This window comes from Vulpes vulpes, chromosome 6 (assembly GCF_048418805.1).
Source record: "Vulpes vulpes isolate BD-2025 chromosome 6, VulVul3, whole genome shotgun sequence".
NCBI classification, from domain to species: Eukaryota; Metazoa; Chordata; class Mammalia; order Carnivora; family Canidae; genus Vulpes; species Vulpes vulpes.
This window is the reverse complement of record NC_132785.1, coordinates 43070731-43098027: the sequence shown is the minus strand read 5'-3', so window position 1 is coordinate 43098027 and position 27297 is coordinate 43070731. Positions and strand designations below refer to the sequence as shown.

Below are 27297 nucleotides of genomic sequence, written 5' to 3'. Positions count from 1 at the left end.
AGTCTGAGAACCACTGTCTTTCAGGAAAGTAACCTTAGCGATAGATAAGGAGCAAACTGTAATTAATGGTAATAAATGGCCCTAGAAAGTAGGAATCAGTGCTTCCAAGGTACAATATCTGAGATTCTACAACATGAAGAGACACAGTTTTGAGAAGAACTATTAGATTGGTAATGGGACGTAAAGAGGTAAGAGATCTAAAGAGCCTCTAAAGAGATAAATGTGCCTAGTTGCAAAGAGACTTGCTTTCTTTGCTTTGAGGAATATTATATGTTTGCAGGTGCATAGTTATGTTGCACGCTTGCTAATATAAAGAGACTTCTAATAAGAATTCTTTACGGCGTTACAGTTAATAAAGAATAGGATAGGTTAAAGAGTTTTTCTGAATTAAAAAAAAAAAAAAGGAATATTTTGCTAAAGTACTAAGCACACAAGCCCCATCTAGTGGCCTTTCCTACCAAGAGTTCAGTGAAGGTATCTAAAAGGGTGAAGGCAGTTATGTGAATGAGAAAGATATAAACAGTTTAACTCTTATATACCTGGACCACAGCATGTAAGCACCATAGCTGTGTCCTATCCTCTTCCACAAATATTCCTCAACTTCTTTAGAAAAACTCCTAAATTTCAAAACTATCTAGAATGAGGAAAGGAAACATTTATTGAATTCAATTTGCGTGTCAAGCCTTCAGTTAGCTGCTTAATATATTTATAGGTACAGGATATGTTATAGATCTAGATGACAGATATATTTGCAGATATAGACATAGACATATTAGGTGGCTATTAAATGTGGAAACAAAGGTACATACCTAAATGTTTTACTAATATTACAACATAAAATAAAATGGTCTATGCTTCCAGAATACTTCAATGAAAAAAAAAAAACTCAGAGGGGGACCTTTTTCAAAGTTACTCAGTGTGCTTATTCCTATCATATCCCGTGCTTAACTCTGCTATAACATTTTTCATTCTATGACATTGCTGTTTATTGTTTTGCTTTGTTTTACCCAGTAGTTTAAACTCTTTGAGGAATAGAAGCTTTCTTTTTTTATTATGCAGTTTTTTATTCTTGGCACCAAACATAGTGCTCAATAAAGTAATTAATAATGGTTAAATAAATGCATGAATGGATAAATATATGAATTAAGTAAGAGATGAGTTACTTACATCTTGCTTTTATATTTCACATTTTATTTTTTAAGATTTATTTATTTATCAATTTATGTATTTATTTATTTGAGGAGGGACAGAGAGAGAGAGAATCCTGAAGCCAACTTCTTGCTAAGCATGGAACCTGATACAGGGCTGGATCTCAAGACCCCAAGATGATGATCCGAGCCAAAAACAAGAGTCTGCCAAACTGAGCCACTCAGGTGCCCCTTACATTTCATATTTTATACAAGTACACATAAATATATATTACTTTCATAGCAGTGAAACTGAATCTTATCAGCAAGTATGAGAGTATCCAAAGATATTGTGTTCTTCATTCTCTAAATATTTATTGACTCAAGATACTAAAAGTGATTATTGATTCATGAAGAATTATAGTAAGGGAACATGAATATTTGTAGAAATAATTATGATGTAATAAAGAATGTGAGAAGTGGCGCACAAGACATGACTTTTTGCTCATTGCATTTTAGTGGAAGAAATGACTTTTAGTTGAAGGCAACGAGGAAGTTTTTATTAAACAGATTCCTGAAAAACTTCAGTACAATTCGGTAAGAAATTAACATGGAAGGGTATTTCATGAAGAAGAAGAACTTGCCTAAAGGATTTGGTTGGACACTAGCCAGCACTTCCCAGGGTGCTCATGGCACACTGTATATGACAGAGAAACAACATGGCAGCACAGCCCGAAAAGGAAGTGGTGTCAAAGCAGCATAAATACGGAGGCATTCTGTGCCAGATTCCAGCCTGAGGGGCTTCCCTTTCTATAAAGTCCCCGAATCAATGGATCTAAATAATATGGAAAGTAGCCAACACAACAAATGTAATAATGACCCTGGTGACAGAGGCAGATCTATATTTCTAGCACAAATTACCTTATTTTGAAAATATCTACTAATTCTCAAATTAAACATGGGTTTACAACTCACATTCTGTTCACAGATCAGAACACCTAGGCAACACAGGATTTTTCTTTTGGATCAGTTTTACATACCTGTTTTGTCAATAGCCAAGAATTAATTTTAGCCAAAATAAGCCTTGGTGGTGAAACAGATTACATATAAATTAGAACCAAAATTTTAGGGCACCTAGGTGTCTCAGTTGGTTAAATGGCTGCCTTTGCTCAGGTCATGATCCCAGGGTCCTGGGATCGAGCCCCACATCAGGCTCTCTGCTCCATGGGCAGCCTGCCTGTCCCTCTCCACCGCTTGTTTCTCTCAAGCTCTCCCTGTCTTTTAAATAAATAAATAAAACATTTTAAAAAAAAAAAACAAAGTTCTAATGTGTTGCTTCAATCATTAATGTGTTTCCATTTTTATGAATATGTATAGTTAAATGTAAATAATTGCTTAAATTTCCCTTTTTAAAAGGGAAGACTCGAAGAAAACTCTAGAACTACAGTTTTTTTTAAAAAAGTATAAAGAAAAAAGTGCAAAAATGGATCTTAATTGCCTTAGTGCTGTTTAATAACCTAGCATTACACTGCTGAAAGTGGAAAAATTAGTTTCAGATATCGTGTTGCACATTTTGGGTCTCAGTGGAACTAAAATAGCATTGAGCAAACCTTTTCAAACAACATATAGGATAGTATCTCTTTTAAGTAATGAGAAGAGCCATCTTTTTATAAAAGGCTCCTTCTTTCTCAGAAAATATTTTCAAGGTGACATGTCAGTTAAATGAAAGAAGCATTAGATGAACAAGGGAGACATAAAATTTATTATGACTATAAAGCAAATGAAAAATTTCACATCTACCAAGAGACGTCCTCCCTTTTTTTTTACCACCTTATTTCTCCCCCTGGTCAAAATTGATTCTACTTCTCAGATCTCCCAAAACTGAATTTAAAGTTTCAGCTAAGAGTCAATTCAAAGGTTATGTTTTGTTTGCTATTTTCAATCCTGTGAACCATTCTTTGGTTTTACAAACCTTTCTAAACTCTTTATTTCAGAACTTATACCCTAACAATTCCTGTATGGCTGTGGTTTCCATATTCTCCTTTAGGGTCATTTTCTCCATGTATATTAGGGTTATCATACAACTCAACTGGATTCCACTACTTTAAGTGGGAAATTCAGTTCTTCTCCCAAATTCACACATAAGCATTTTCCTTTTCATCCTTCCATCCATCCATGCATTCACCCACGAATCTACCCATCTATTCATTCTCTTCTATTCATGGAGAAATATTTTTAATTATTGCTATGTATCTAGGAGCTGGCAATTTCTAGCTAGAAATTCACAGATTGTATTGTCTATTATAGGTACAAATAAGTGAACTCTCATTTTAAATGTTGTTAATAGGTCCTATGGTGATGGGAAACTTTGGGAGAAGATGGAAATAGAAACCCAAAACTGAGGGCTCAGGACAGCTCTCTTGCAAAACTGAGTGAGTGATGGTAAATCATTAAGATAGAGAGCAGGTTTCAGGGTGGAGCTAACATAGAACTCAGTTTTATGAGGTGAATTATATATATTTGAATTTCAGAAGAAATCATAGGGTTGGAAATGTAGAGGTGTCAATTACCCACCCATCAAAGAAGATAATATCACTCAGGAAAAACACAAAGTGAAAAATTAGAAGATCCAATAGGAACTCCATACAGTAAATTAAAGGAATGGGCCAAAGGTAACTATACTTTAAAAAAGTGAAAGTTGACCTTGACAATTCTGAGGAGTGGACAAATGAAACAAAATTGAGTGCAGACTTTAGGAGGATGGTGACTTTGGTAATACCTATTCAATCGAGAAAGGCAAATGGATTGAGAGACAAACTATATTAGGAACAGTAATCTCAAAATACAGACAACTATTTCAAGAAGTCTGGTTGTGACAGGAGAGAGCTATAAAGGGCAGTCAAGGGGATTATGGATTTAGGAAGATGAGTGTGGGTACATATGTATATATATGTACAGTTTATGTATGTACATATGTATGTATGTACATGTACTGTACAGTTTATGTACAGTATATGTACATATATGTATACATATATGTATATATATGTATAGATATATATGTATGTAAGCAATGAATTTACTGAATTTTTTTAATGGAAGAAGCTTGAAAACAATTAACATTTTTTAAGGGTAGGGTCTATTAGAGGGGGCATATGAATATAAAGAAAAAAATGGCCATAATCTATAAAGCGAAGTGTCTGAGAATGCAGTTAGGGAGATTATACAGAATACAGAAGTGGTCCTAGATTGGAGATAGGGCACACCTATCATTTAGCAAAAGGGAAAGAGAAAGAGAAAGAGAAAGAGTAGGAATGGAGTCAGGTACAAATATCTTGTGGAACAAATCTGAGGAAATTCCCATTTGATGAGATAGTAGAGTGTCATGGTAAAAGATTTGAGAAGAATGACATGTGTGTGCAGTAGCTTCTACATACACAGTCATGATATGAGGGGTAACTAACCTGAGAAGGGATCCTAAAAGCAATTTACTATATTATAATATGGCTCCAAAATTAAGATTATGAGAAGGACACCTGGGTAGCTCCTTAAGCATCCAACTCTTGATTTCCACTAAGGTTATGATCTCAAGGTCCTGAGATGGAGCCCTTGGTTAGGCTCCATGCTCACTGAGGAGTTTGCTTGAGATTCTCTCTTTCCCTCTTCCTCTACCCCTCCCCTCACTCTCTTGCTTTCTCACTCCCTCTCAAATAAATAAATAAATCGTGAAAAATGAAGGTGATATGACTTTAAAATATTTCTTAAGTTTTACAATTTGGAAGTTTTACTGTCTTCCTGCCACATGCATATCCCATTTTTTCTTATTTACATCTAAGGAAAATAGTGAAATACAATTAGTCAACAGACATTGCTAACTCTGATTCTGGGAAAACTGCTTCTGATAGAAGCCGACATATGAAGCCATGGGGAAGCTGGTAGTTAAATATCCTATATTAGTAGAAAATCTTGTTTTGTGGATATAGGAAGTAAAGTCTTAAAAGAAATGTAATTATCATTATCATAATACAAATCTTTGATAATATCCTTAAATTAATACTCAGCTCCACTACTTATGCATGAATTTTCTGTAGGGCATTAGAAATTCAAAACAGAAGAACTTTCACACGTAACTTTATATATAAGTAGTCACTCAATCATTTTCCTGGAAACATTCCTATAGTGGAAGATTTATTTGAAAATTTTTTCCTTGATGTTATCTCCATTATAATATTTCATGATATTGGCTATGACACAAGAATAAGTGCTAGAGGAACATATTACTAAAACTTACTTTTTCTTTTTAAAGATTTTATTTATTTATTCATGAGAGACACAGAGACAGAGAGGCAGATACACAGGCAGAGGGAGAAACAGGCTCCACGCAGGAAGCCCGATGTGGGACTTGATCCCAGGACCCCGGGATCATGCCCTGAGCCGAAGGCAGAGGCTCAACCACTGAGCCGCCCAGGCACCCCTAAAACTTACATTTAAAAAGAAATACCTTGGGACAGTATTTCTTAAGGGATCTAGAAGCCCTTATGTCCAGAGGCAGGGGTCAGTCTATCAAATATGGGTTACTAGCAGTCTGGTTCAGTGGTCCACTCAACCCAAGGAAAAATGCTTCATCTGCCCTCCAAATATATTTCCGCAGATTAGAGTCTTTTAAATCAAAATCTATTTTCCTCTGTTCTTAGCCCTAATTCCCGTTGCTTCTCTTCAAACCATTTACTTCATTCAAAGGAAGAGAAAAACAGAAAATATCATTTGCATAGCATATCTTCATACATTGTTACTACTACTCCCTTTTCTGGATCTCTTTCTCTCAAGGATATTTCTTGCTTATAGTTATTTGCATTGCTTTTACTCATTTCATTTGAGAACACTGTAGTATTTGAATTTTTTATCATTAGCAATTTGGGTCATTTTTCTCCCCAGTACTAACAATCATATAGAATATTGTTATAAAAACAAAACAAAACAAAAACTTTTCTCTCTGCACTTCAATGCCTAAACTAAGATGCATATTTAAGTAATGCAATACTAATCATGGATTATCCTCTGTTAATATCTGTGCGGTTACAATGAATTATTACTATTTCTCAGTTGCATATCTTCAATTAATTTTTACCTCTTTAATAGAATAGACAATATTGTAGGGTCCTGTATATAAGATGTTTTCATAGAACATAAACCACATATTTAACTATGGGAAAAAAACAACTGTATATATATTACTTTATCTATCAAAAATTCTGTTAATCAGGGACTCCTGGGTGGCTCAGTGGTTGAGCGTCTGCCTTCAGCTCAGGGTGTGATCCCATGGTACTGGGATTGAGTCCTGCATCGAGCTCCCTGCAGAGAGCCTGCTTATCCTTCTGCCTATGTCTCTGCCTCCCTCTGTGTGTCTCTCACGAATGGATAAATAAAATCTTTAAAAAATTTTTCTGTTAATCATTATAGAAAAAAATTTCACTATTCATGTGTGTGTGTGTGTGTGTATGTGTGTGTGTGTGTGTGTATCTCAGTTACCCTGTCTTATTTGCATCATTTTGGGTATAGAGGAGACTGTGATGTTCCTAACAGAACCTAAAACAATGTTTCTAATAGAAAAGGGCCAAGATCACACAGTGTTTCCTGCTTTTTTTTCTACCAGTGATTTCCCAAGTTTGTTTGATTTCTCACATCTCTTGAATAAAAATGACTGTGATACCCAAGTGTTAAAGAGCCCTCCCCTTAGGATCACAGCCATCTACAGCTGACCTGTTCATTTAAGTTCCTCCTTATAGGAACCTGTGCGAAGCTATAAATGGCACATCACAATCACAAAGCTATAAATAGCCCATCACAATGCTCTCTTGATGAGCTATCTCACAATTCTTTTGGTGTACTATCTCACTTGATGCAGCAAATTAATAACCCTAACTTTGTATGACAATGAAAGCTTATCTGGTGGGTTTTATCCTAGTAAGAAGGGCTTTCAACAAAATCAATTATACCTAAGACATTTTCTAAGTAATGCCCAACATTTAAAAATATGTTCTTTCCTGAGACATGGCATTTGAAAGATAATAGGGAATTTGAGAACATCTTGTCCAAATCCCTTTTTTTTTTTTAATATATGGTAGGCAAATGAGATCCAAGACTTATTCAAGGCCCCTGGACATTAGTGATATAACCATAATTAGAACTAATGTTACTTTATATATTGTCCAGCATACCTGCTCTTAAAGATTATCACTAACTTTTAAGTTCCATACTTTTGTGGTCCTTTCAAAAGTACCACAGAATAAATCCTTGTGGTATACAAGTATTTAAATGAACAATTACTTTTTAAATTTGCTTCTTCAGTTATTTAGACCAATATTTAGAAATGTGCTTTCTAAAGATACTTCTCCTCTTTTTGATTTTCAGTTTCATCCATATAAGCAAAAAGATTCTGAAAACATTTAAAATATGGCATGGAGTTATTCATGCACAGTATGCTGAGACTATTCTGTTATTGTTGCTTGAAGTCCTATTGCCTGGCTCTGATCCTGGCTCTGTGGCATTCCAACTAAAACTATTGTGACCTTGGGCAAAGAACTCAAGTGCTGGTGCCAAACCAGAAAAAAACAATAATAAGTATCACACAGAGTGTTTAGGTTAAATAAGTTAATACGTAGAAAATACCCAGAATAGAGCTGGGCTTTGTCATTGAATATCACTAAAGAAATATTAGCTCTTGTTTTTATGATGTCAGTTACTTATTAAGAATTATTATTGTTATTATTATTGGAATTTTAAATATCCATTTTCATATTTGTGTTTTGTAAATAACAAATTTGACCTTTTTATAATTAGCAGACATTATTTTTTGGAGCAATTTTACTTTCATAGCAAAACTGAGCAGGAAATAGAGAAATGTTTCATTTGCTCCTGTCTCCCACACACAAGCCCCTCATTATTAAGATCCCCTACCAGAAGGGTAGGTACACTTTTGATGACTGATGAACCTGCATTGATTGAGACATCATCATCACCCCAAACCCAAAGTTTACTTTAGTGTTCACCCTTGGTTTTATACATTTTATGAGCTTAGACCAATGTATAATGACATGTTTCCATCACTATAGTATCAAGCACAGTATTTTCACTGCTTTAAAAACCCTCTGCACTCCATCAGCTTTTCCCTCCTTCCCCCTAAACCCTAATCTTTTTACCATCTCTATAATTTTGCTTATTGCCTATCACATAGTTGGAGTCATACAGATTGCCTTTTTTTCCCTTAGTTCTATGAATGTAATGTTCCTCCATGTCTTTTCATTGCTTGATAGCTCATTTCTTTTAGCACTGAATAATATTCCATCTTCCAGGTGTACCATAGTTTATCCAGTCACCTACTGAAGGACATCTTGGCTGCTTCTGAGTTTGGCTATTATTAATAAAGTTGTTAAGAACATACAGCCACAGGCTTTTGTGTGGATGCAAATTTTCAATTATTTTGAGTAACTACAAAGGAGTGTGATTCCTGGATCATATAGTAAGAATATGTTTAGTTGTGTAAGTAAGCTTCACCTTTGAAATATAATATTTTTACTATTCTTACAATTCTTGCCACTGTCTACTGATCTTGAGCATGTTTTGCTGAACCTACATATAGGAACATTGTGCAGTGATGACAAGTTATATTCAAAGACACTGACAGCTCCTGAAATACAATAAACCCTACAAAGTATATGAGAGTAGCCTGGACAATCTGTATGTTGAGGAAATAAAATAGTCAGTAGAAATATTCAATAGAAAAATTCAGTTAATTTTTATCATATACATCATAACTTTCCCATTTCTTTCCATTACTTTAGTTCTTTCTACTCCTATTTTATTCTTGTGTGGTTTTATATTACAATACTCCACATGAGGACTTCGAAATACTTTTCTTCACTTATTCATGTACTCATACATTAACTCAACAAAGATTTTCTGAACATGTTTACTCATGCACTATGTTTGATTCCAAAGATATAGAGATGGACATAAGTAGTGTTTTTCGAAACTCGTGATCTAAGAAGAAATAAAACATAAATAAATTATAGTGTAATAATATAAATATTACATAAAGCTTTGAGTTAGCAGATAAAGTAGTGACCAAGTCCACTTGAAGAGGTAGAGAAATTACCACAAGAAAAAGGAAATATTTGATTTTCATTTATGTCATTAACATATCATATTTCTATTACTGCATTAGCAACTCTTTCCAGATGCATTTTTAACACTGCAATTACAGAGCTCTTGCTGGAGTGCAAATTGATCAATGAACTGATTTTTGGCTTAGCATGTCATGGATAAGTAATTTGTGAGTTAGTTTATGCCAATCCCCAGGCTACATTGTATACTACAGCATTCTGGGATTCCATACAGTTTTCTAATGACGCTCAGCTTTTTCTAGTTATCATGTTTCTGCTACTGCTTCCTCATCCTGTAGTGATTATTCTCCTGGCTATTTATAACCCTATTAATAACTGTTTCTTTAGCATCAGATTATATTTCAATTCCTTTAAGGAAACTTCCCATGATCCCTAAGACCATATAAGATAGCTTTCCTTTATGTTCCCATAAATCTGTTTTCCCACAAATACTGCACTGTAATTTCTTGATTACTCATCTGTATTCTCCAGAGGCAGAAATCTGCATAGTGACTAGCACAGAATAAGTAACAAGTAAGTATTTGTTGGATGAATAAATGAGTGGATAGATGGATTGAGAGGTAAGGAGTTAACATCAAAGAAAAGACTGTTTTTGGGGGGTTGGGAGTCTAAAGAAGAAGCAATTAATGACTCAAATTTAATTTGGAGTTCAGAATTTGTATAGAATTAGTGTCATGCTATTCCCTTATGAGCTCCATAATGTAATTTAGATTTCAGGAAAAAAAATATTCCATCAAACGTAGTTGTATCATAAAGGTAAGACTAATAATAGTTTCTCTGAGAAAAACTATGATGCACAATCTATATTATTTTGCAAAATTATACCAAAAACTGGAAATAATTGTACATATTACTTAATAAATAAACATAATTATTTATATTTTAAAAATTCAGCATGAAACATTACAATTATAAGGAAATTAGAGGAAGTCGACCATAATAAACCAAAAAAATACCCCCAAGCAATATAAACTGTGTTAATGCATCTCTTCCAAAATTGAGACATTACACATTAATCTAAAAATTACACTCTTAAGTTCAGTGCTTTACATTACAATTTAACAATTAGCACTCAAATAATAGCTTTTGATTTATTAATTTTCACTCAAAATACCACATTAAGCTAATACAAAAATTCCTCAGTCAGGTCTCTACTATGTGAAGATATAAAAGTTATTCATATAATTCACAAATACTGATAGTTGTCAAAGGAAACTATGCTTACCAAATGTATTCTATGTTTAAAAACTATGATCTTTTGAGTGTGAACATGTTTATATTCATTTTGGTTTCCAGTTAATATTCTTGACTGAAATTAATGTCAATATTTTCAATTCATTAAAAAATCTGGGTTTTAATGTTAATTAAGATGTGTCTCAGACACATGTAGATTATATTCATAGCCATTCATGCAATTCAGAACACATTCATTAAATGTCGCATGTTTGGAGGCATTGTTGTAAGGACTGTGAGGCAGTTGTTCGCAAGCTTTATTGGGAATAATTATTATTTATTATGCTTGCTAAATATAAATTTCTGGGCTCAATCCATGGAAATGTTGATTCAATATTTTGGGGTGTAATTCAACAATCTGCATTTTAAATAAGCATGGGGATAATTCTGATGGAAATTGTATATACTCTATAATCAAAAATAGTGCTGTGATGTGTGGAAAGATACTCATAAAAAGCACCTTTTTATAAGTGCTGCCTGACTTGCCCTCAAGATCATGCAACCTATTATAGTTAATGTGACTCATATACAAAATTATATTTCTCAGGGTGGGGGGCATAGGAACTAATAAAAGTTTCGGTGTGAGATACTGGAATGGCATTATACTTTAGAAATATATATCTACAGAGCACCTATGTGGCTCAGTCAGTTGATTGAGCTTGATTTTGGCAGAGGTCATGATCTCAGGGTTGTGGGATCAGGTGCTGCATCAGGCTCCATGCTCAGCATGGTATCTGCTTGTCTCTCTTCTTCTGCTCCTCCCCCCACTCACTTTCTCTGTCTCCCTCTAAAATAAATAAATAAATAAATAAAATCTTTATAAAGAAATATAAATAATTAAATAATTAAATACATATATATATATATATATATATATATATATATATATACTAAATATACAGGGTGTTGAAGAAGCGCTTGACTGTATCTTAGAGAGTTAATTCAAATATTCCAAATCTAGGGATGCCTGGGTGGCTCAGTGTTTGAGTGTCTGCCTCCAGCTCAGGTTACAATCCTGGGGTCCTGGGATCAAGTCCCACATTGGGGTCCTTGTGGGGAGCTTGTTTCTCCCTCTGCCTATGTCTCTGCCTCTCAGTCTTTGTCTCTCATAAATAAATAAGTAAAATCTTAAAAAAAAAATTCCAAATCTAGGAAGACCTGAAATTAATAATAGTAAAAGAAAGACACATGGAATTTGTTTTCAAGAACAAATTGGTACCTTGGAATTTCCAGTCCCTTTTGCTAATTTTTATGTATGTATGTATGTTTTAAATCCCCTGCCTCAACCTCTCCCAGCCCTATACACTTGGCTCCATGGAAGACCCAAACTCAGTAGTCCCAGAAGTTGTCCTCAGAGACAGTTTTACATGCTAGTTTCATCAACACTTAGAACTTCAAATCAACTCAGGTTCATCAAGCGCAATGCCATAGTAAAAACAAAGGCTTAGTGGTTCTGGGGCTGATTCCTCCAGGGTATTTCTCACCCAGATGAAACACTCATCTATTTCCTCATATTCTCTCTTCAACACGTCCAAGCATGAATGGATTATTCCTTCTCATTTTCTACATGATTCTTTTCCTCTGGAATTTGGGAGGAAATGTAAAACAGGTTTAGCCTGCACAGTACATTGTGATGTTTTTATCCATTGAAACACTACAGGAAGGTCTTATTGGTTCTCAGATAATAATTATGTTATCCTGATTCTAACTTTATATGATTAATACTATATCAGCTGTATCAGGCAGGGTCCAGTCCAAAAAGCAAACAAAAAACCCCAGGAATTATGCGAACTAGATATTTTAGAGATAACGTACTACAAGAAATTGATATATAGATATTCAAATATTAGTGGAACAAAAAGAAGATGTTGAAGGCCATAGATAATAGTAACTATAAAGAGTAGCTCTCACTCTTAGGATTGAAGGAAAGAAAGAGTTGGGATATCCAGAATCGAGAGACTTGAAAGAGGAGTTTACTTCTCAGACTGAATCATGAAGTGTAGTCCTTCCTGAATCATGTTCAGACCTCTGTGGGCACCATAATGCTGGGATCAGAGTCTCAGTGAAAGCAAAGGTAACTGACACAGGTGTCTTCAAGGGCTAAGACACAACTGCCTCCATCAGTGCTAACAGCATCTGGAGGCTTGGGGGTGATACTCTGCTGTGGATATAATGCTGACAAGAATTGGAAACAGGAAGGAAGTATTTTCCCCCTTCTTAAAATCTCCTTTTAGTACCTCCCATTGGCAGAAAAGTAACAGGACACTGGATGGCAAGATAATTTGGGAAACGTAATTTATAGACCTCATGTAATTTGGGAATTTAGTTGAGAGTTTAGAAAATGTAGTTTGCATAATCATGGAACAATTTTTAGAAGGGTGGTCTGGAACTGAGACACAACAGGTAAATGACCAGCATGATAGCCATAACAATCTTTTTTACATTTTTGAAGTCTGAGTTGTAAGAAAGAACAATTGTGCACCACCACTCATTTCACTGGGATAAGGGAGACAACAAAAGTGTTTAATTTGGTCAAAAGCAACAGGGTATCCTCAGAAAAAATGAAATTGGCTGTCTGAAATGACAAATAACTAAAAGCTATTGTTCAACTGTTCATAAGCTCTCAATACTGAAATAGCCTCTTCTTAGAAGATCAATTCTCTGCCTAATATGACTTCGTGGTGGCTTGGGGTACTGTATCTCAGCAAAGAACCAGACTGTCAGTTTAAAAATATTACGTTAACAGCAGGGCAGAGATGGGAAAAATAGAAGCAAAGAGACCGTTATGCATTATAAAAAGAGTTCAGGCAAGAGATGGTGAGGACCTAAGTTAAGAAAGTAGCAATAGGAATAGAAAAAAGAATGTATTTAAGAGAAATTGAGCAGGTAAAGACAATGGGACTTTCTAACTGTGGGGAGTGAAGTAAGCAGAGGAAACTTGGCTGGCTCTTGAATCTCTGGCTTGGTAGTATAATAGCTGGTAGTTTGTCCATCAAATATGAAAAATTAAAACTCAGATTTAGGTGAAAATTTGACATGTTTAGTTTGCAGTTCACTGACTACACAATCTAGATCTAACTGTTGCCTGATCATCACTGGAATTCATTATATTGTTTGGGCATTGGGCCTTAAATATATGGTTTTCCCTTGGAGTCCTTTGCAGTTGAGTAAATCATTCTTTCTTAGAGATAAAACCCCAAACTACTAACCAAGGCACTTACCTATTGTCCTACATTATAGAGATTGCTTATTATTTTGCTAGCCTCTTGTCTCAACCTCCTTCACAAACGGTGGTTCAGGAAGGTCAAATGTATCATGAATACATTCTAATATCTGAAATATTTGTGCTTTTGTAACACTCTATCTAGAATGAATTTTATCCCACAGCCCATCTATTTTTGATTTTCCATAGACATCAGTACAGATGTAACTTTTAGGATGTTATTCCTGGCTAAATAAATAAATAAATAAATGTATGTATGTAAAACTTATCATTCACCCTATTGTGTGTCCTCTGCGTCTCATGTTGTTCCATTTTTAGGAATATTTTAAGTTTAGTTTATTTACTTACAGATCTGTCTCCCTTCTAGACTTTGAGCACCTTAAGTGTATAAACCCAACATTCATAGATTTTAAAAATGTACATACCAGAAAGAGCAAAGAGACTTCTTACCACTCAACTACTGACAAAATATTAGGTATATAATGAGATACCCCAAATCAACCTAGTAATAAAATAGGAAAAGGAAAGGGAGGCAATTTGCAAAAAAGGAATAACCAATAAACAAGAGTCATGCTCAACTTCAGCATTCAGTGAAATGTCCATGGCCAAGAAAGAGCCCCTCAGCTTCTGTATACTTCAGACAGGTTTCCAACTGACTCAAAGTCTCTGACCTCTTTTTTTCTTAGGGCACTCACTTTAAGAAACTTGCTACTGTAAATAGACTATTCGTGACATATGAATTTGAAAAATCCAGTTGTTTTTTCACATACATGAAAAACCATTGTATGTGTGTATGCATGCACATGTATTATGTCTAGGTCCACAACCAAAGTTAAAGAAGAGCCTTATCATTTCCTTAAAATTTTAAATGATCTGGGAAATTCAGGGAAGATACCTTTGCAGCACTGTTGCAGCATAGCTTTCGGAGACTCTCTGATCCACACAAAAACCAGACATGAACAATGAGATAGCGAAGTCAAAATCATAGATACTGTTTTACAACCCAAGTCATGACTTTTTCTCATGAACCTCAAAATATAAATACGTGAGGACATACTAGCAATAGTCACTAAGCCTAATACCATCAGCATGTCTGCAGAAGAAAAGCAGTGGAAAGCAACACAGCACGTTACAGGCCTGAACGCAAAAGAATGCAGGTAGCCAACTGTTATGCACTGGAAATCAATTTGAAAACAGCAGAGAATTGGGAGAAGTTTTTCCCACTCTAATAATGAGAATATAAGGTGGATGGGGCTGGAGCTTCCAACTCGAAACTAATCTGGCAAGTCTGTCTTCCTATTTTGCGTTCCACAAGGAAGAGAAACTGCTGGAAGTGGAATCAAGAATTAGTGGGACATGGTCAATGGAGAGTTAGGAAAGAGAAGATATGAATAAATGTAAGGGAAGGGACAGAGCCAGAATATCTCAGTAAAGGAGTCACCATATTTTTTTAAACATTGTGTGAAAACAACAGGACTGGAAACCCAGTAAATTTAGAAAATCTATCTGAACCAAGCCTCCTTCTAAAAATTTACAAAATTTAAATTCACATAAAAATAAGCATCAGAAAAGGATTGAGATAAAATCCCATATAGTTATTATAACAAAAATAGTGTTCTGCTACTATCACTACAGTGAAAGCACACCAGAATGACATGTTCAGAAATCAGATAAAAAATTTAAAATATAGTTTTCTAAATAAGCTAAAAGACATTAAGAAAAGTAACTAAGACACAAAACAAGAACATAAACCAGAATTAGAGAAATTCAGAAATGAGGGTAGAGATTTTGAAAAAAGTAAAAAGGGAAGAAAAAAATAATCATTTAAAAATAAAATCTACGAGTGTTAAAAGAAACACCACCAGTAATACCTTAAAAGAAATAGAAAGTGAAAAAAGGCAGATATTTAAAATTAGAAATAAATTTAAAAACAGATCAAAAGTATTGAAGCATATACTGATAAGCGAATACAATTCAACAAATGTGTAATAGGTATTCTTAAAAAAAGAAAATCAAAACGGGAAGAAAACAATTACTAACAACTATGACTCAGTATTATCTGCTAAAAAAAATTTGATATTACTTATTTAAAAGGTATATTATGTTACTGAAAACATCAGTTCAGAACTACCAACAAAAAGAAATATCCTAGCAAAATTACTATACCTTAAAGAAAACAAGACATTGCGCAGTGAGAGGGTAAAAATATAATACGTGATTTATCAAGAGTAGAAAATTAGATTGTCAGATATTTGCCAGCAACTTTCTTTCTTTTTCTTTTTCTTTTTTTTTGCCAGCAACACTTTCTTCCAGAACAGCAATCAGTGCATATTGAAGAGATGCAAGGGAAGAAAATGTAATCCAACATTCTTTTATCTAGAAAAATTGACTTTTATGTAAAAGAGTCACAAACTCTTATCAACAAGTAAGAATTTGTGAAGTATTGTTTTGGTAAGTCCTGCTTAAGAAATGTATTAGAGATGGGATGCCTGGGTGGCTCAGCAGTTGAGCATCTGCCTTTGGCTGAGGGCATGATCCCAGAATGCAGGGGTCAAGTCCCACATCGGGTTTCCTGCACGGAGCCTGCCTCTCCCTCTCCCTATGTCTCTGCCTCTCTCTCTGTGTGTGTCTCTCATGAATAAATAAAAATCTTTAAAAAAAAAAGAAATGTATTAGACTTTGACACAAGAACTAGTAGGGAGCATTATATATATAATTACTGGAAGAATAAATTAAGTGTGCAGATGTAGTATGTGTTCTAATGATATCTCAGTCTATCTATCCACCTATCAATACATCTAATCTATTTATTTATTTCATATTCTTGCTAAGGAACAATCTATATGATCACTGAATATATTTTTTAAAGATTTTATTTATTTATTCATGAGAGACACAGAGAGAGGAAGAGACACAGGTAGAGGGAGAAGTAGGCTCCCTGTGGGGAGCCCAATGTGGGACTCAATCTCAGGACCCCAGGATCATAACCTAAACCAAAGGCATATGCTTAACCATTGAGCCACCCAGGTGCCCCTCAATCCACATTTTTAGAATTCCAGTGTTATTTCAAGCAATTTGAATAACTTTGGTCCTCCTAAACGTGTTCCTTATTTTCCCTTTCCTCACAACCCCCCAGTCTTTGTTCACCATGCTTGCTCTTCACAGGATACCTTCTTCCTCCTTATTGTCAAGAGCTGAAACTAAATCATGCATCCACCCTCTCAAATGCCATTTTCTCATAAACATTGCCATCAATTTCTTTTTTCAGATGGCCCTTGTCCTGTCTCCTCTGTGCTGTATTTTCTGATTGCCCCATTTAGATAGTCTATTTCCTTTCTCTTAGTTCACGTAAAACTTTGATTTATCTCTGTTGGAATTTAACATGATTCAGGGGATTGTGCAAGATATTTCTTTAGCGTTCATCACAAACTAGCAGAGTTAAAAGTGAAACATTTCTGCTGACATACCAGAGGCACTGTTCCAAAATGGAAGACTTCAGAAACCCTGAGAAAAGATGGAAGTGGTTCTCCTTTGGTGTCAGGAAGTAAATCCATGACTAAAAAAAGTCAAACAGTCTGATACTAAAAGTCACATTGGTTAAGCCATGTTACCAGTCTAATTGTTAGGGTTCCTGATGCCTTCGTGTGTATCATACTGTCTTAGTACGCAAATATGTAAGTGTAGATAGTGTTTTATAAGAGTTCATGCTACTTTCACAGAGACAGAGACACTAATAAATAAAGTATGTAATAAACAAGGGTATGTTTTTTTTTCCTCATAGAAGGAATGGTCCTGAGACCAGAACAACAGCATCAAGTAGAAGCATGTAAGTAATGAATGCCCCACTTCAGACCTCTTATATCAAACACAGCTTTTGAACAAAGATCCCAAGTGCTTTGTGTACACCAGTGACTTTGATGAGCTCTGGGCCCTATTGTTTATATTAATTATTTATAGTTAGATGAGCACTTAATTGGTCAAAAACATATATGAAATACTTTTTATACTTAGAAGTATGGAAGTCATTAAAGAGCGGAAAGTATACCTAACTTGTTTCTACATGGTCCATTTTATCACCGAATCCTGAGAGAGAATGTAGCAATTTCAATAACCATTCTGTTTATCTGCAACAGAAACCTATAACAATAGACCTGGGAAGAAATGAGGTTTATTGACAGTCATAAGACTTTAGGCAAGCCATGATAAAATGTTTCTAATATTTTCTTAAATTTTCAGTTTTTCTTTCCTCTATTGGTCATATAGTCATACTGAGCATTGTGCTAGTTCAGAAAGACCATAACTTCTATTTTTTACACCCTCTGGCATGGTACAGATTTGGTTATGAGATTTGCAGAAAAGCTGGTTGATCTGGGATGCACGCTAGGAGGCTTCGTAAACTTTAATTAGTAAGTCTTCCCTCTTCACCTCAGTGATTTACAATTAGTTCTGTGTCTAAGCCGAAGCAATGGAAAATCATTCCATAGGCATTCAAGGACGAAACTTCTTATTTCAGTTCTATTATTTAAATTCATGAATGTGATATATAACTTTTCAAGAGAACGAACGATGATTTTAGATGATTCATTAGGCATCCAGATTCCATTACACAATCTTGTTAACAAAATAGCAAGCAGCCAGGATGAGTCTCAATTATTTAGAAACCAAAATGAAGGTATATAATCAGAATAATATTCATAGTGATCGCATCTTAATTAAAATATATTTATCTTAGATATCTATTCATTTCTTTTTAGTATAATTTTCATCAGTAGTGTAGAAATTGTAGTAGGTGACAATTTCAAAGTGTTTTTAATTTTGACTTTGAACAGAATCAGGAAGTGTTTCTTTGTGAAGTTTTTTATGGCTTTATCATTATCTTTCAATATTAGGCACTGTAAAATGTACATTAAAGTGTATAGTCATTATTCAGGATTATTTTCACTGTGCCACAAAGGTCTGAATCTAAGTAACCATGTAAAAATGATTTATTTTTAGCATCACGGTCACTGAATAATGTAAACATATAAGTTTTTCAGTTATTTTTAGTAAACTTTCTTATATGGAGGGTAATTTATTAAAGGGCGTGTAAAGTAAACTAAATACATTTTATTTTGAATTTGGTGAAACATTAATGTTAAAAAGAACATACATACTTTTAATATGTTTATTTGGAACTACTATATTTTTTTAAAAGGTTTTATTTATTTATTCATGAGAGACACATAGAGAGAGGCAGAGACACAGGCAGAAGCAGGATCCTTGCAAGGAGCCCAATGTGGGACTTGATCCCAGGACCCCGTGATCATGACCTGAGCTGAAGGCAGATGCTCAACTGCTGAGCCACCCAGGCGTCCCTGGAACTAGAATTTTTTAAAAGATTATTTATTTATTTATTTATTTATTTATTTATTTATTTATTTGAGATGGGAAGGAATCCCATCTCCTTGATCTTTGAGATGGGAGGGAATCTCAAGCAGAATCTTAAGCAGACTCCATCCTGAATGTGAAGTTCAATGCAGGGCTCAGTCCCAAGACTGTGAGAATATGACCTGTGCCAAAATCATGAGTTGAACATTTGACTGAGCCATCCAGGTGCCCCTTTTGGAAATATTATTAATGTAAACCAATATATGTTTGAATTATTTGTTTGACATAATTTGTATTGGAAAAAAATAATCAGATAAAATAATTTCTACAAAATGAACAATTACATAGTTTTTAAAAATAATTCTGGAAGGAAAAATAAGGATTTTCTTTTTTTCTTTTTTTTTAAGATTGAATGTTCTAAGGAAAATGCCACTTGTAACTTTTTTTGAGTTCTCCTTGGCCTCTATGCCTGAGATTTTGAAATAAAGGTGATTTATGGTGAAAATAAGTTTGAGGAGGAGGAGGCCAAGAATTTTCACTCACTCTACAATTCTGCATTACAAAATAAAACACCAACTTTTATTCTTCAGTGGTTAATAAAGTATTATTTTCATTTTACAATGCACATGGAATACACTATTCTCTTTTAAGGTCATTGTCAGTACCATGCTGTACATGCATTTGTTAGAAGCTGCTCTAAGGTTAATTACTAAGTGACAAGTCCAAAGCCAATATAAACTTTTTACTTTTGGCTATAGAGGGTGAACCAAAATTTCTTTCCAGACCTAGTAACTTTATATTTCGATGTATTACCCTTCTACTTCCAAGGTAATCTCCATTAAGTTGAATACTTTCAGTATTCATAAGCTTGCCTCCTAAGATAACACACAGGGGAATGCTTCAAACTCTGATGGTGCTATCAACAGCCAGTACAATAGTTCTACTGTTTTCTCTCTCTCTCTCTCTTTTTTTTTTTTCCTACTGTTCTTTTGATGCGATTATTAGCAGTTTGTGAAACAGGGAATCACTGAGAACATACATGGAAAAAGTTTGAGAACTGAGTTTGGAATCTTCAAATAGAATTTGTGTTGATGATGAAAATCCATAGAAGAGGAAAAGCAGCTTGTGAAATAATGACCTAATGGCTAACAGTCCTTCTGAAAGAGCCCAAGGCATTAGAATGCTGCATTGGTACTCTGAACGCATCCATCTTCATGATCCCATACAATGACCCTTCTGCAGAAGTATGCTAAAACAACTAGAAAAAAAAGTCATCTGAGCACACCTTTAATGATCTCTGTTGTTATTTACTCGGTTAAAATAAAATTATTTTTAAAACTGCTAAATACACTATATAATATTATACGGACAATGATGAATATGACAATAGAAATGATGTCTGACAGTCTGAAGACTGATAATCACCCTACTATTCTTGAATGTATTGTATCTGAATCAACTAATGATCAAATTCATTTTGCCTGAGTCATCACTGTAAGCCACCTTATCAAAATGAATTTGATCACAGGTTACATATTCTTTGTTTTTTAAAATTGAAATTGAAATGATATTATCACATAGGAATTGCAAGCAATGCTACTATTCTAAAACTCTACAGGAAATTGTTTTGTTACAGCCTGTTTTTTGTAGCACTCTGGTTTGTTTTTCCTTTGAAATTATCAGAATTTGGGAGTATTAGAAGAATAGTCTAGTAGTTGAAAAAGTATTGATGATAGTGTCCGTAGGTTGCTCTGCCTAGAACTTGTTTTCTTTCACTGGTGTTTGGAATCTGTATCAATCAGCTACTTTGAAAGGGTAAGGAGTGTCAGAGGTGAGGCAAAATGAAGGTTCAAAGCCATTCTGATCATGTAATTCCAGGTTACTAGTGAAATAACCACACCTACACAAATGAGCCAAATTCAATACAATTAAAAAATAGAGAGTAAGTTTCCAGAAGATCGGGATTTTTAAATCATTTTACTGAAATAGGAAAATATTTTCAGTTTCCTAAAAGTAGACACTGCATGGTACAGATGGCTACTTTTTATAAGAAACAAATCAATCATCATTTGATAACGGATAGCCATCAGGTAGTTTTAAAAGCTAAACATTTGTTAAATTATTTGATACCATCGTGATGAAAACAAAATTATATCTAAAAGGTACATATATATATTGATGGTAAAACTCTGCACATTAAAGTGTATATTGATCCCTCTGTTGCCTGAAATAAACATGGATAAAAACATCAGGCCAAGTGATAATTAGTAAAATATTCATCATTGTCGAAAATTTCCGTAAATAGAGCAAACTCAAATTTGCAGAACACAATATTAGTATTATTCCATGTACTCATATATATATATATATATAGACATATATGTATAACTGTTTTTAATCAGACATTTTTGAGGTAACAAATGAATTGTATTCTACTTACATTGTATTTTATAAAGAGTAAACACCACTGTAGCGTTTCAAGTTTCTTACACAAATTACACCTGGTAAATGTGCTGGAGCACATGAGTTTTAAGTCATTAAGACCATCCAAAACTATGTCTTAGCTTGCTTTAGCAATACATCAAATGAGCCAAACACAAGGAAAATATGATAGTGCTTTATAAAAATAGAAATGTGACCTATGCTTTGCTGCCTTCTCTGTCCCTGTTTATTTCAGCCTACTATTCACAGTGGTTTCCTAACCACTTATTAAAAATTGAAAGGCAACAGCTAACAGCTATAAACTCTGAGAAACATGAGAGGTAGCCCACTTACAGCAGATGTGGATTTTTTTTAAATGTTTGCCTGGAGTTGCTAAAAACCATCTAAATCTTAAATCTCTCCAATTCTGATGGATAGTTGCTTGTACCATACCTGTCTATATCTGTAATAATTGAAAACAGGGTTTAGAAGTAAGAATTCATTCTTGCCACCTTGGCAAATATGGTTTTGTGAGAAAATTATTAGTAGTTAAATATCCTCCACTGTCTCTAACTCTTTTGTGAAATAAACAAGACTTATCTATTAATACATAATGAGTTCTTGAACTTATAAATAACTCCAAAAGTGAAAAAAATCCCTATAAAAATGCTAATTCTACACATATACACATAATTCATAGATGAAATTTCAACTTATTTTTTAAAATAATGTTTATTCCTTAAAGCCCTGCTAATATTGAAATGGTAATGGAATTATGATACATATAAATGTTCAAGATAAAATGAAAATGAAAGATTAATATTATCCTAATAGATAAGTATCATAATTCCAAAATACAATGGAGGACATCTTAACTTGTAGTAAGAATAGTTTTTTTTCTAGAAAACATTTTCATTTGCATTTTCTACTTCTTCATTTTTGTTGTTTTGGCCTAACCAGTGAAATATAGAGAAACAGAAGAATCAATCTGATAAACTATATTAATGCCAATAACAAAAACTGGTATCCTTACCTGCTCCTACACAAGTAGAAGATATTTAATTTTCACTAGGAAATTGCATTAATACATCAAGAAATTTTTTGGCCCTTTGTTCAATTGCAGCTCCAGTATACTAAATCCCATCTATTTTCCTTCTGTTAGATTTATTTCTGTGTCTAACAGGAAAACATATTTCTTTATATTAATTGCCCTTTGGATTTTGCACCTCTGTGGTTTCCATTCCTTTAACCAATATATTTGCCTTATAAAACAAGATCCTAGAAAGAATGGGGTATTGATGCTTGAAGCATGTGTAGTGTTCTAAATTTACTACAAGAAGTGAAAAGTAAATGAATTCTTCTCCCACCAAAGTCATGAAAGGACATGTCTAACTGTTCCAAAGCAGCCCTTTGTGATTTAGAGGGAGTCTATCAGACCAGCCTCCAGATTGGGCTGCACAGGTCCAGAAAATTACTTTATAAAGTAATCACCTTTGGTATGACCTCAGATAAATGAAGAGCTGATAGGTAGCTGGCCCTGGGTACATTAACTTACACACTTCTTTCTCAGTTGATAACTTTGGTTGTCTTGCCCATATGAATATCTGCATGCACGTAACAGGGAAGAGCCAATATTCCTCATTTTGTAAAGTGAAGAAAAGAAAACAAAATTCACCTGGTGATTTGATGTTGTCGTTATTTGGAAGTTCTATCTTTTGTGGTGGTGACCAGTCCAGCAATACTGGAAATGGTTTTCAAACCCATACAATCAAAACAAGGTGCATGATTGGTGAGAGTTTTTTGAAGAACAAAATCATAAGAGTTAAATCCAAGTAGTTTTTCACCACAACTAACCATATATTTAACCAATTTCTTTGCAACCATACTACGATGAAAACCTTGTAAAATATCTTTTATATGATGGTGCAAGATAATGAAATTGCAGAATTTAATTATTTAGTAGGATTTACCCATCCTGATTTCACATTATTTACCAATAAACATTTAATAGCCACCCTAATAGTTATTTCATGCCCTGAGGATTATCCAACTTAAAAAAACTTTAATTCTCAGAACTAGTCTTTCACAGAAAAACATTCTATTTCCATTAAAACGTTTAGTTAAAAATAAACAAAACCCCCAAGAATACATGTCCTGAATAAGTAAAAATGGGTTCATTTTCATTTCCAATTCCTTTTGCATGCTTCTGAATTCATTGTCATTATTCCACTATATTCATAATAATAATTATTCTCAATTATACTTTCAAATTAATTCTTTAGAAGAAGTCTTGGAATCATACACTTACAGTCTGTGATTTTTAGTGTCCTCTTGACTTCTCCACTTCCTGATCCCCCACAACCATCTTCATCATCACAGTCCCCGCTGACCTGTTCAACCATGCCACCGCCACTGCCCACTTGGAGTTCCCATTTGTCAGGTTTGGGTGACCTACCCTGTAACAACTAAATATAGATACCAAAAATATTTATTAATAACAAACTCAAATCATCTAAGGAAGCTATTCAGAAACATATGTAGAATTAGAATTATTTTCTTATGTGGATCTACTCTTTCAGTTAGAACACCTTACCAAATTAAAACTGTAACAAATATTCAAACCACTAAAATAATAGTAAATAATGGGCAAGGTCTTGCAGTTGTGAAGATCTATGATCTGCATATAAACTCAGTGATCAAGCTTTGGTTGAGGCTTTGGAAAGCAAATAAACCAGGCCTTCTTGTGATGGACAGTTTGGCTGGAGAATTTTTTCTTTCTGAATTAACATATGTAAGCATGGTCGATTAAATTTCAATACAACACAACTCCCTTTGCAGTATATTGGCTGATACTGTTGTGCTGTGTTGTAAACCAACAATTCAAAAATTCTCAAAACAGAGTAATAGTCTTCAAGAAAAGATTAGGTGAAAAGAATGTAGAGTTTTGTACACATATATCTATACCTTTAAACTTCCTTGGATCATAATTATACTCCAATGCATATGGCACAAAACTGGACATTGGAACAAAAGACTTCTGTTTCTACAAATCACTTAAGAAATTTAACCAACTTCTTGGTTCTTGGTTCTAAAGCATTTCATTTACTTATATGAGCAAAATAGATGGAAGAGCCATTTTCCCCTACAGCACAAGAGTGCTGGTAATATTTTTGAATAATAATGGAAATGCCTGAATTCCTTTTCAAGAAGGTGATGTTATGAATAATAGAATATTTCACTTAAAGCTAAGCCTGAGTAAAATGCTTCAATATGTGACATATACCCCTGTTAGGCAGTTTGGGAGAACACATGACCAAGCATGAGCACTAGAGGGTACTGCTATATTATGAATGAAATGTACCACTGTTGAACATTTATTGGTCATTTAAACTTTCAGGGTGCTTTATGAAAGTATTAGGGTTGCTACTCCTAAGAGATTTTCTAGACAATAGTATCGATGCACAGACAATAATGAAACACACAGCCCAAGGATAATAGTTCATAGTGAAAAACAAGGGGTGAAATATCCTCAGTACAACTACAATGAACATGTTTAACATCTAAAGACCACTTTCATTAAAGCAACTGGACTTTAACAATTTATAAGCTTTCAAAATTAAAATTAGGTCAAAAATTGTGAAATATTACAGTTCTTTCAAATTAATTTTCCCTGGGACGCCTGAGTAGCTCAGTGGTTGAGTGTCTACCTTTAGCTCAGGTTGTGATCCCAGGGTCTGGGGAGGAAGCCCCACATTGGGCTCCCTGCAAGGAGCCTGTTTCTCCCTCTACCTGTGTCTCTGCCTCTCTCTGTGTATCTCTCATGAATAAATAAATAAAATCTTTAAAACTTTTTAATTTTCCCTAACAAAAATGAAATGACAAAATAATTTGACAACAATTTAAAAATTCTGGTCAGAATTTATTTCTGTTATTAGAATTCCTTAATTGTGTTAATAGGTGTTAAGTTTAAAAGGAAGTCTTCCCTGATTTGCTAGTATATTCCTCTGAAAAAAAGGTTTACATTCCATAAGACACCATCTTACTGAGAAGATCATACCCTGGGAAACAAGCTATCAAATTTTACTTTTTCTTCACTTTTCAGTTTCTCTGACTCTTTACAATCCCTCTCATTGTTTTCCAAGTCCCCCAAAATGAGACATAATCACTATTTCCTATTATCAACTCATCAAAAAATATTCAGAATTCCATCCGACCCACATTTCTGGGTTCCCAATAGTCCCATCTCCCTCTGATTGGGGTCAGTATCTCCATGTCCCCTACATGAAAGTTCTACCTTGCAATGTTCATTTCCTTATTTCTCAATCATCACAAATCCACAAATGTTCATTTTCATTCTCACAATTATAAGAAAATGTATCTTACAAAAATCAGCAGTATATTTCCAGCCAACAAAAACCAGCTTTTCACAAGATCCTTATTCAAATCCCACATCTTTTGGACTACACTATTCTGATTTGTTCTTGTTTGATCATCTTTCTCTTCACATTTCCAAGAAAATAAAGATAAATGTTTCAGTTAACAGCAGAAACCTCTGTTCTTCCTTTGTAGTCTGATTCTGGGAATCCATCCTAACAGATTGTGCTTTCACCTGTATACAAATTACACACAAGTCTTTATCTCCAGCTTTTCCTACAATACTTTGTCTCTAAGCAGCAATTGGATCTAAAAATGCACACTACTGCTTTATATCTTAAAACTTTCATCTCCACTATTGGTGTATCATTACAACTTCTCTTCCCAACCCCTTATAGAGGTCCCTCCACCTACTACCACCATATTATTTTCAGTCCCTCCACCTACTGCCACCATATTATTTCCCCCAAATCACTACTTTCACCATGTCCTTTCTCTGCCTTAATGTTCCTGTAACCCTTAACTGTCAAAAACTACTCATTCCCAACATGTGTCTGGAGGAGAAATATCACTACAGATAGACAAATCACAGAAAGAGAATCTATGGCAAAACGTTTGTGAAATTCCTACCATAGTCTCTACTCGATATCCGTGAACTAAAGGCTTTTGAGCAAACTCACAGTAAGCAATCTTGTTTAACCGTTGAAAGTCATCTCACATTTTCCAAATTCACATAAGCAAATTACCCCATCCCCTCATTCAACACCCATTGACGTGTATTTTGAAATGAGGTCTAGAAAATAAAGTTCAAATTTTGCTGTAGTCCAATTTTTGTTTTTGTTAATTATGTCTAAACACAGTCTCCCAGCACCCAGATTCTGCCCCGGAGTGGTCAGTGTGCTTTTCCCTGGAAATTGTGTGAATTTATAGGTCTATAATTTTGTTTGTGCTTGTTTTATACTCTTTTCACTTCCAATTCTTGTTTTTCCTCCATACAGAATCTCCCTGTCCTCTTTTTCAACTCATCATATTATACTTAAACCTCAAGTTCAAACTCAGATTTAACTCTTTTCCCATTCCATACATACTGCTTGGATCTTTTAAATCTGTGTCCTATTCACAGGCACTGAGTTTTCTTTTCTTTTCTTTTTCTTTTTTTTTTTTTTTTTTAAGATTTTACTTATTTATTTGAGAGAAAGAGAGAAAGCACAGAGGGAGATGGAGAAGCAGACCCAAGCAGGAAGCCCAACACGGGGCTCCATCCCAGGACACCCAGGATCATGACCTGAGCTAAAGGCAGATGCTTAACCAACTGAGCTACCCAGGTGCCCCCTTAATTAACTTTCTTGAGCATATACTATGCGTTTCT

At 34.3% G+C, this 27297-nt stretch overlaps 1 protein-coding gene across 5 annotated transcripts in view; it reads right to left on the bottom strand.

Moving 5' to 3' along the window:
• GPC5 (glypican 5) overlaps window positions 1-27297 on the bottom strand; it is a 1340252-nt gene that overhangs the window by 659137 nt on the left and 653818 nt on the right. For all 5 annotated transcript variants that reach the window (XR_012002022.1, XR_012002021.1, XR_012002023.1 and 2 more), the window contains exon 7: window positions 23863-24019. Coding sequence is in view for 2 of the 5 variants with exons in the window: in XM_072760855.1 (XP_072616956.1) it covers window positions 23863-24019 (157 nt within the window). In the remaining 3 variants the exon portion in view is untranslated. The remainder of the gene's footprint in view (window positions 1-23862; window positions 24020-27297) is intronic.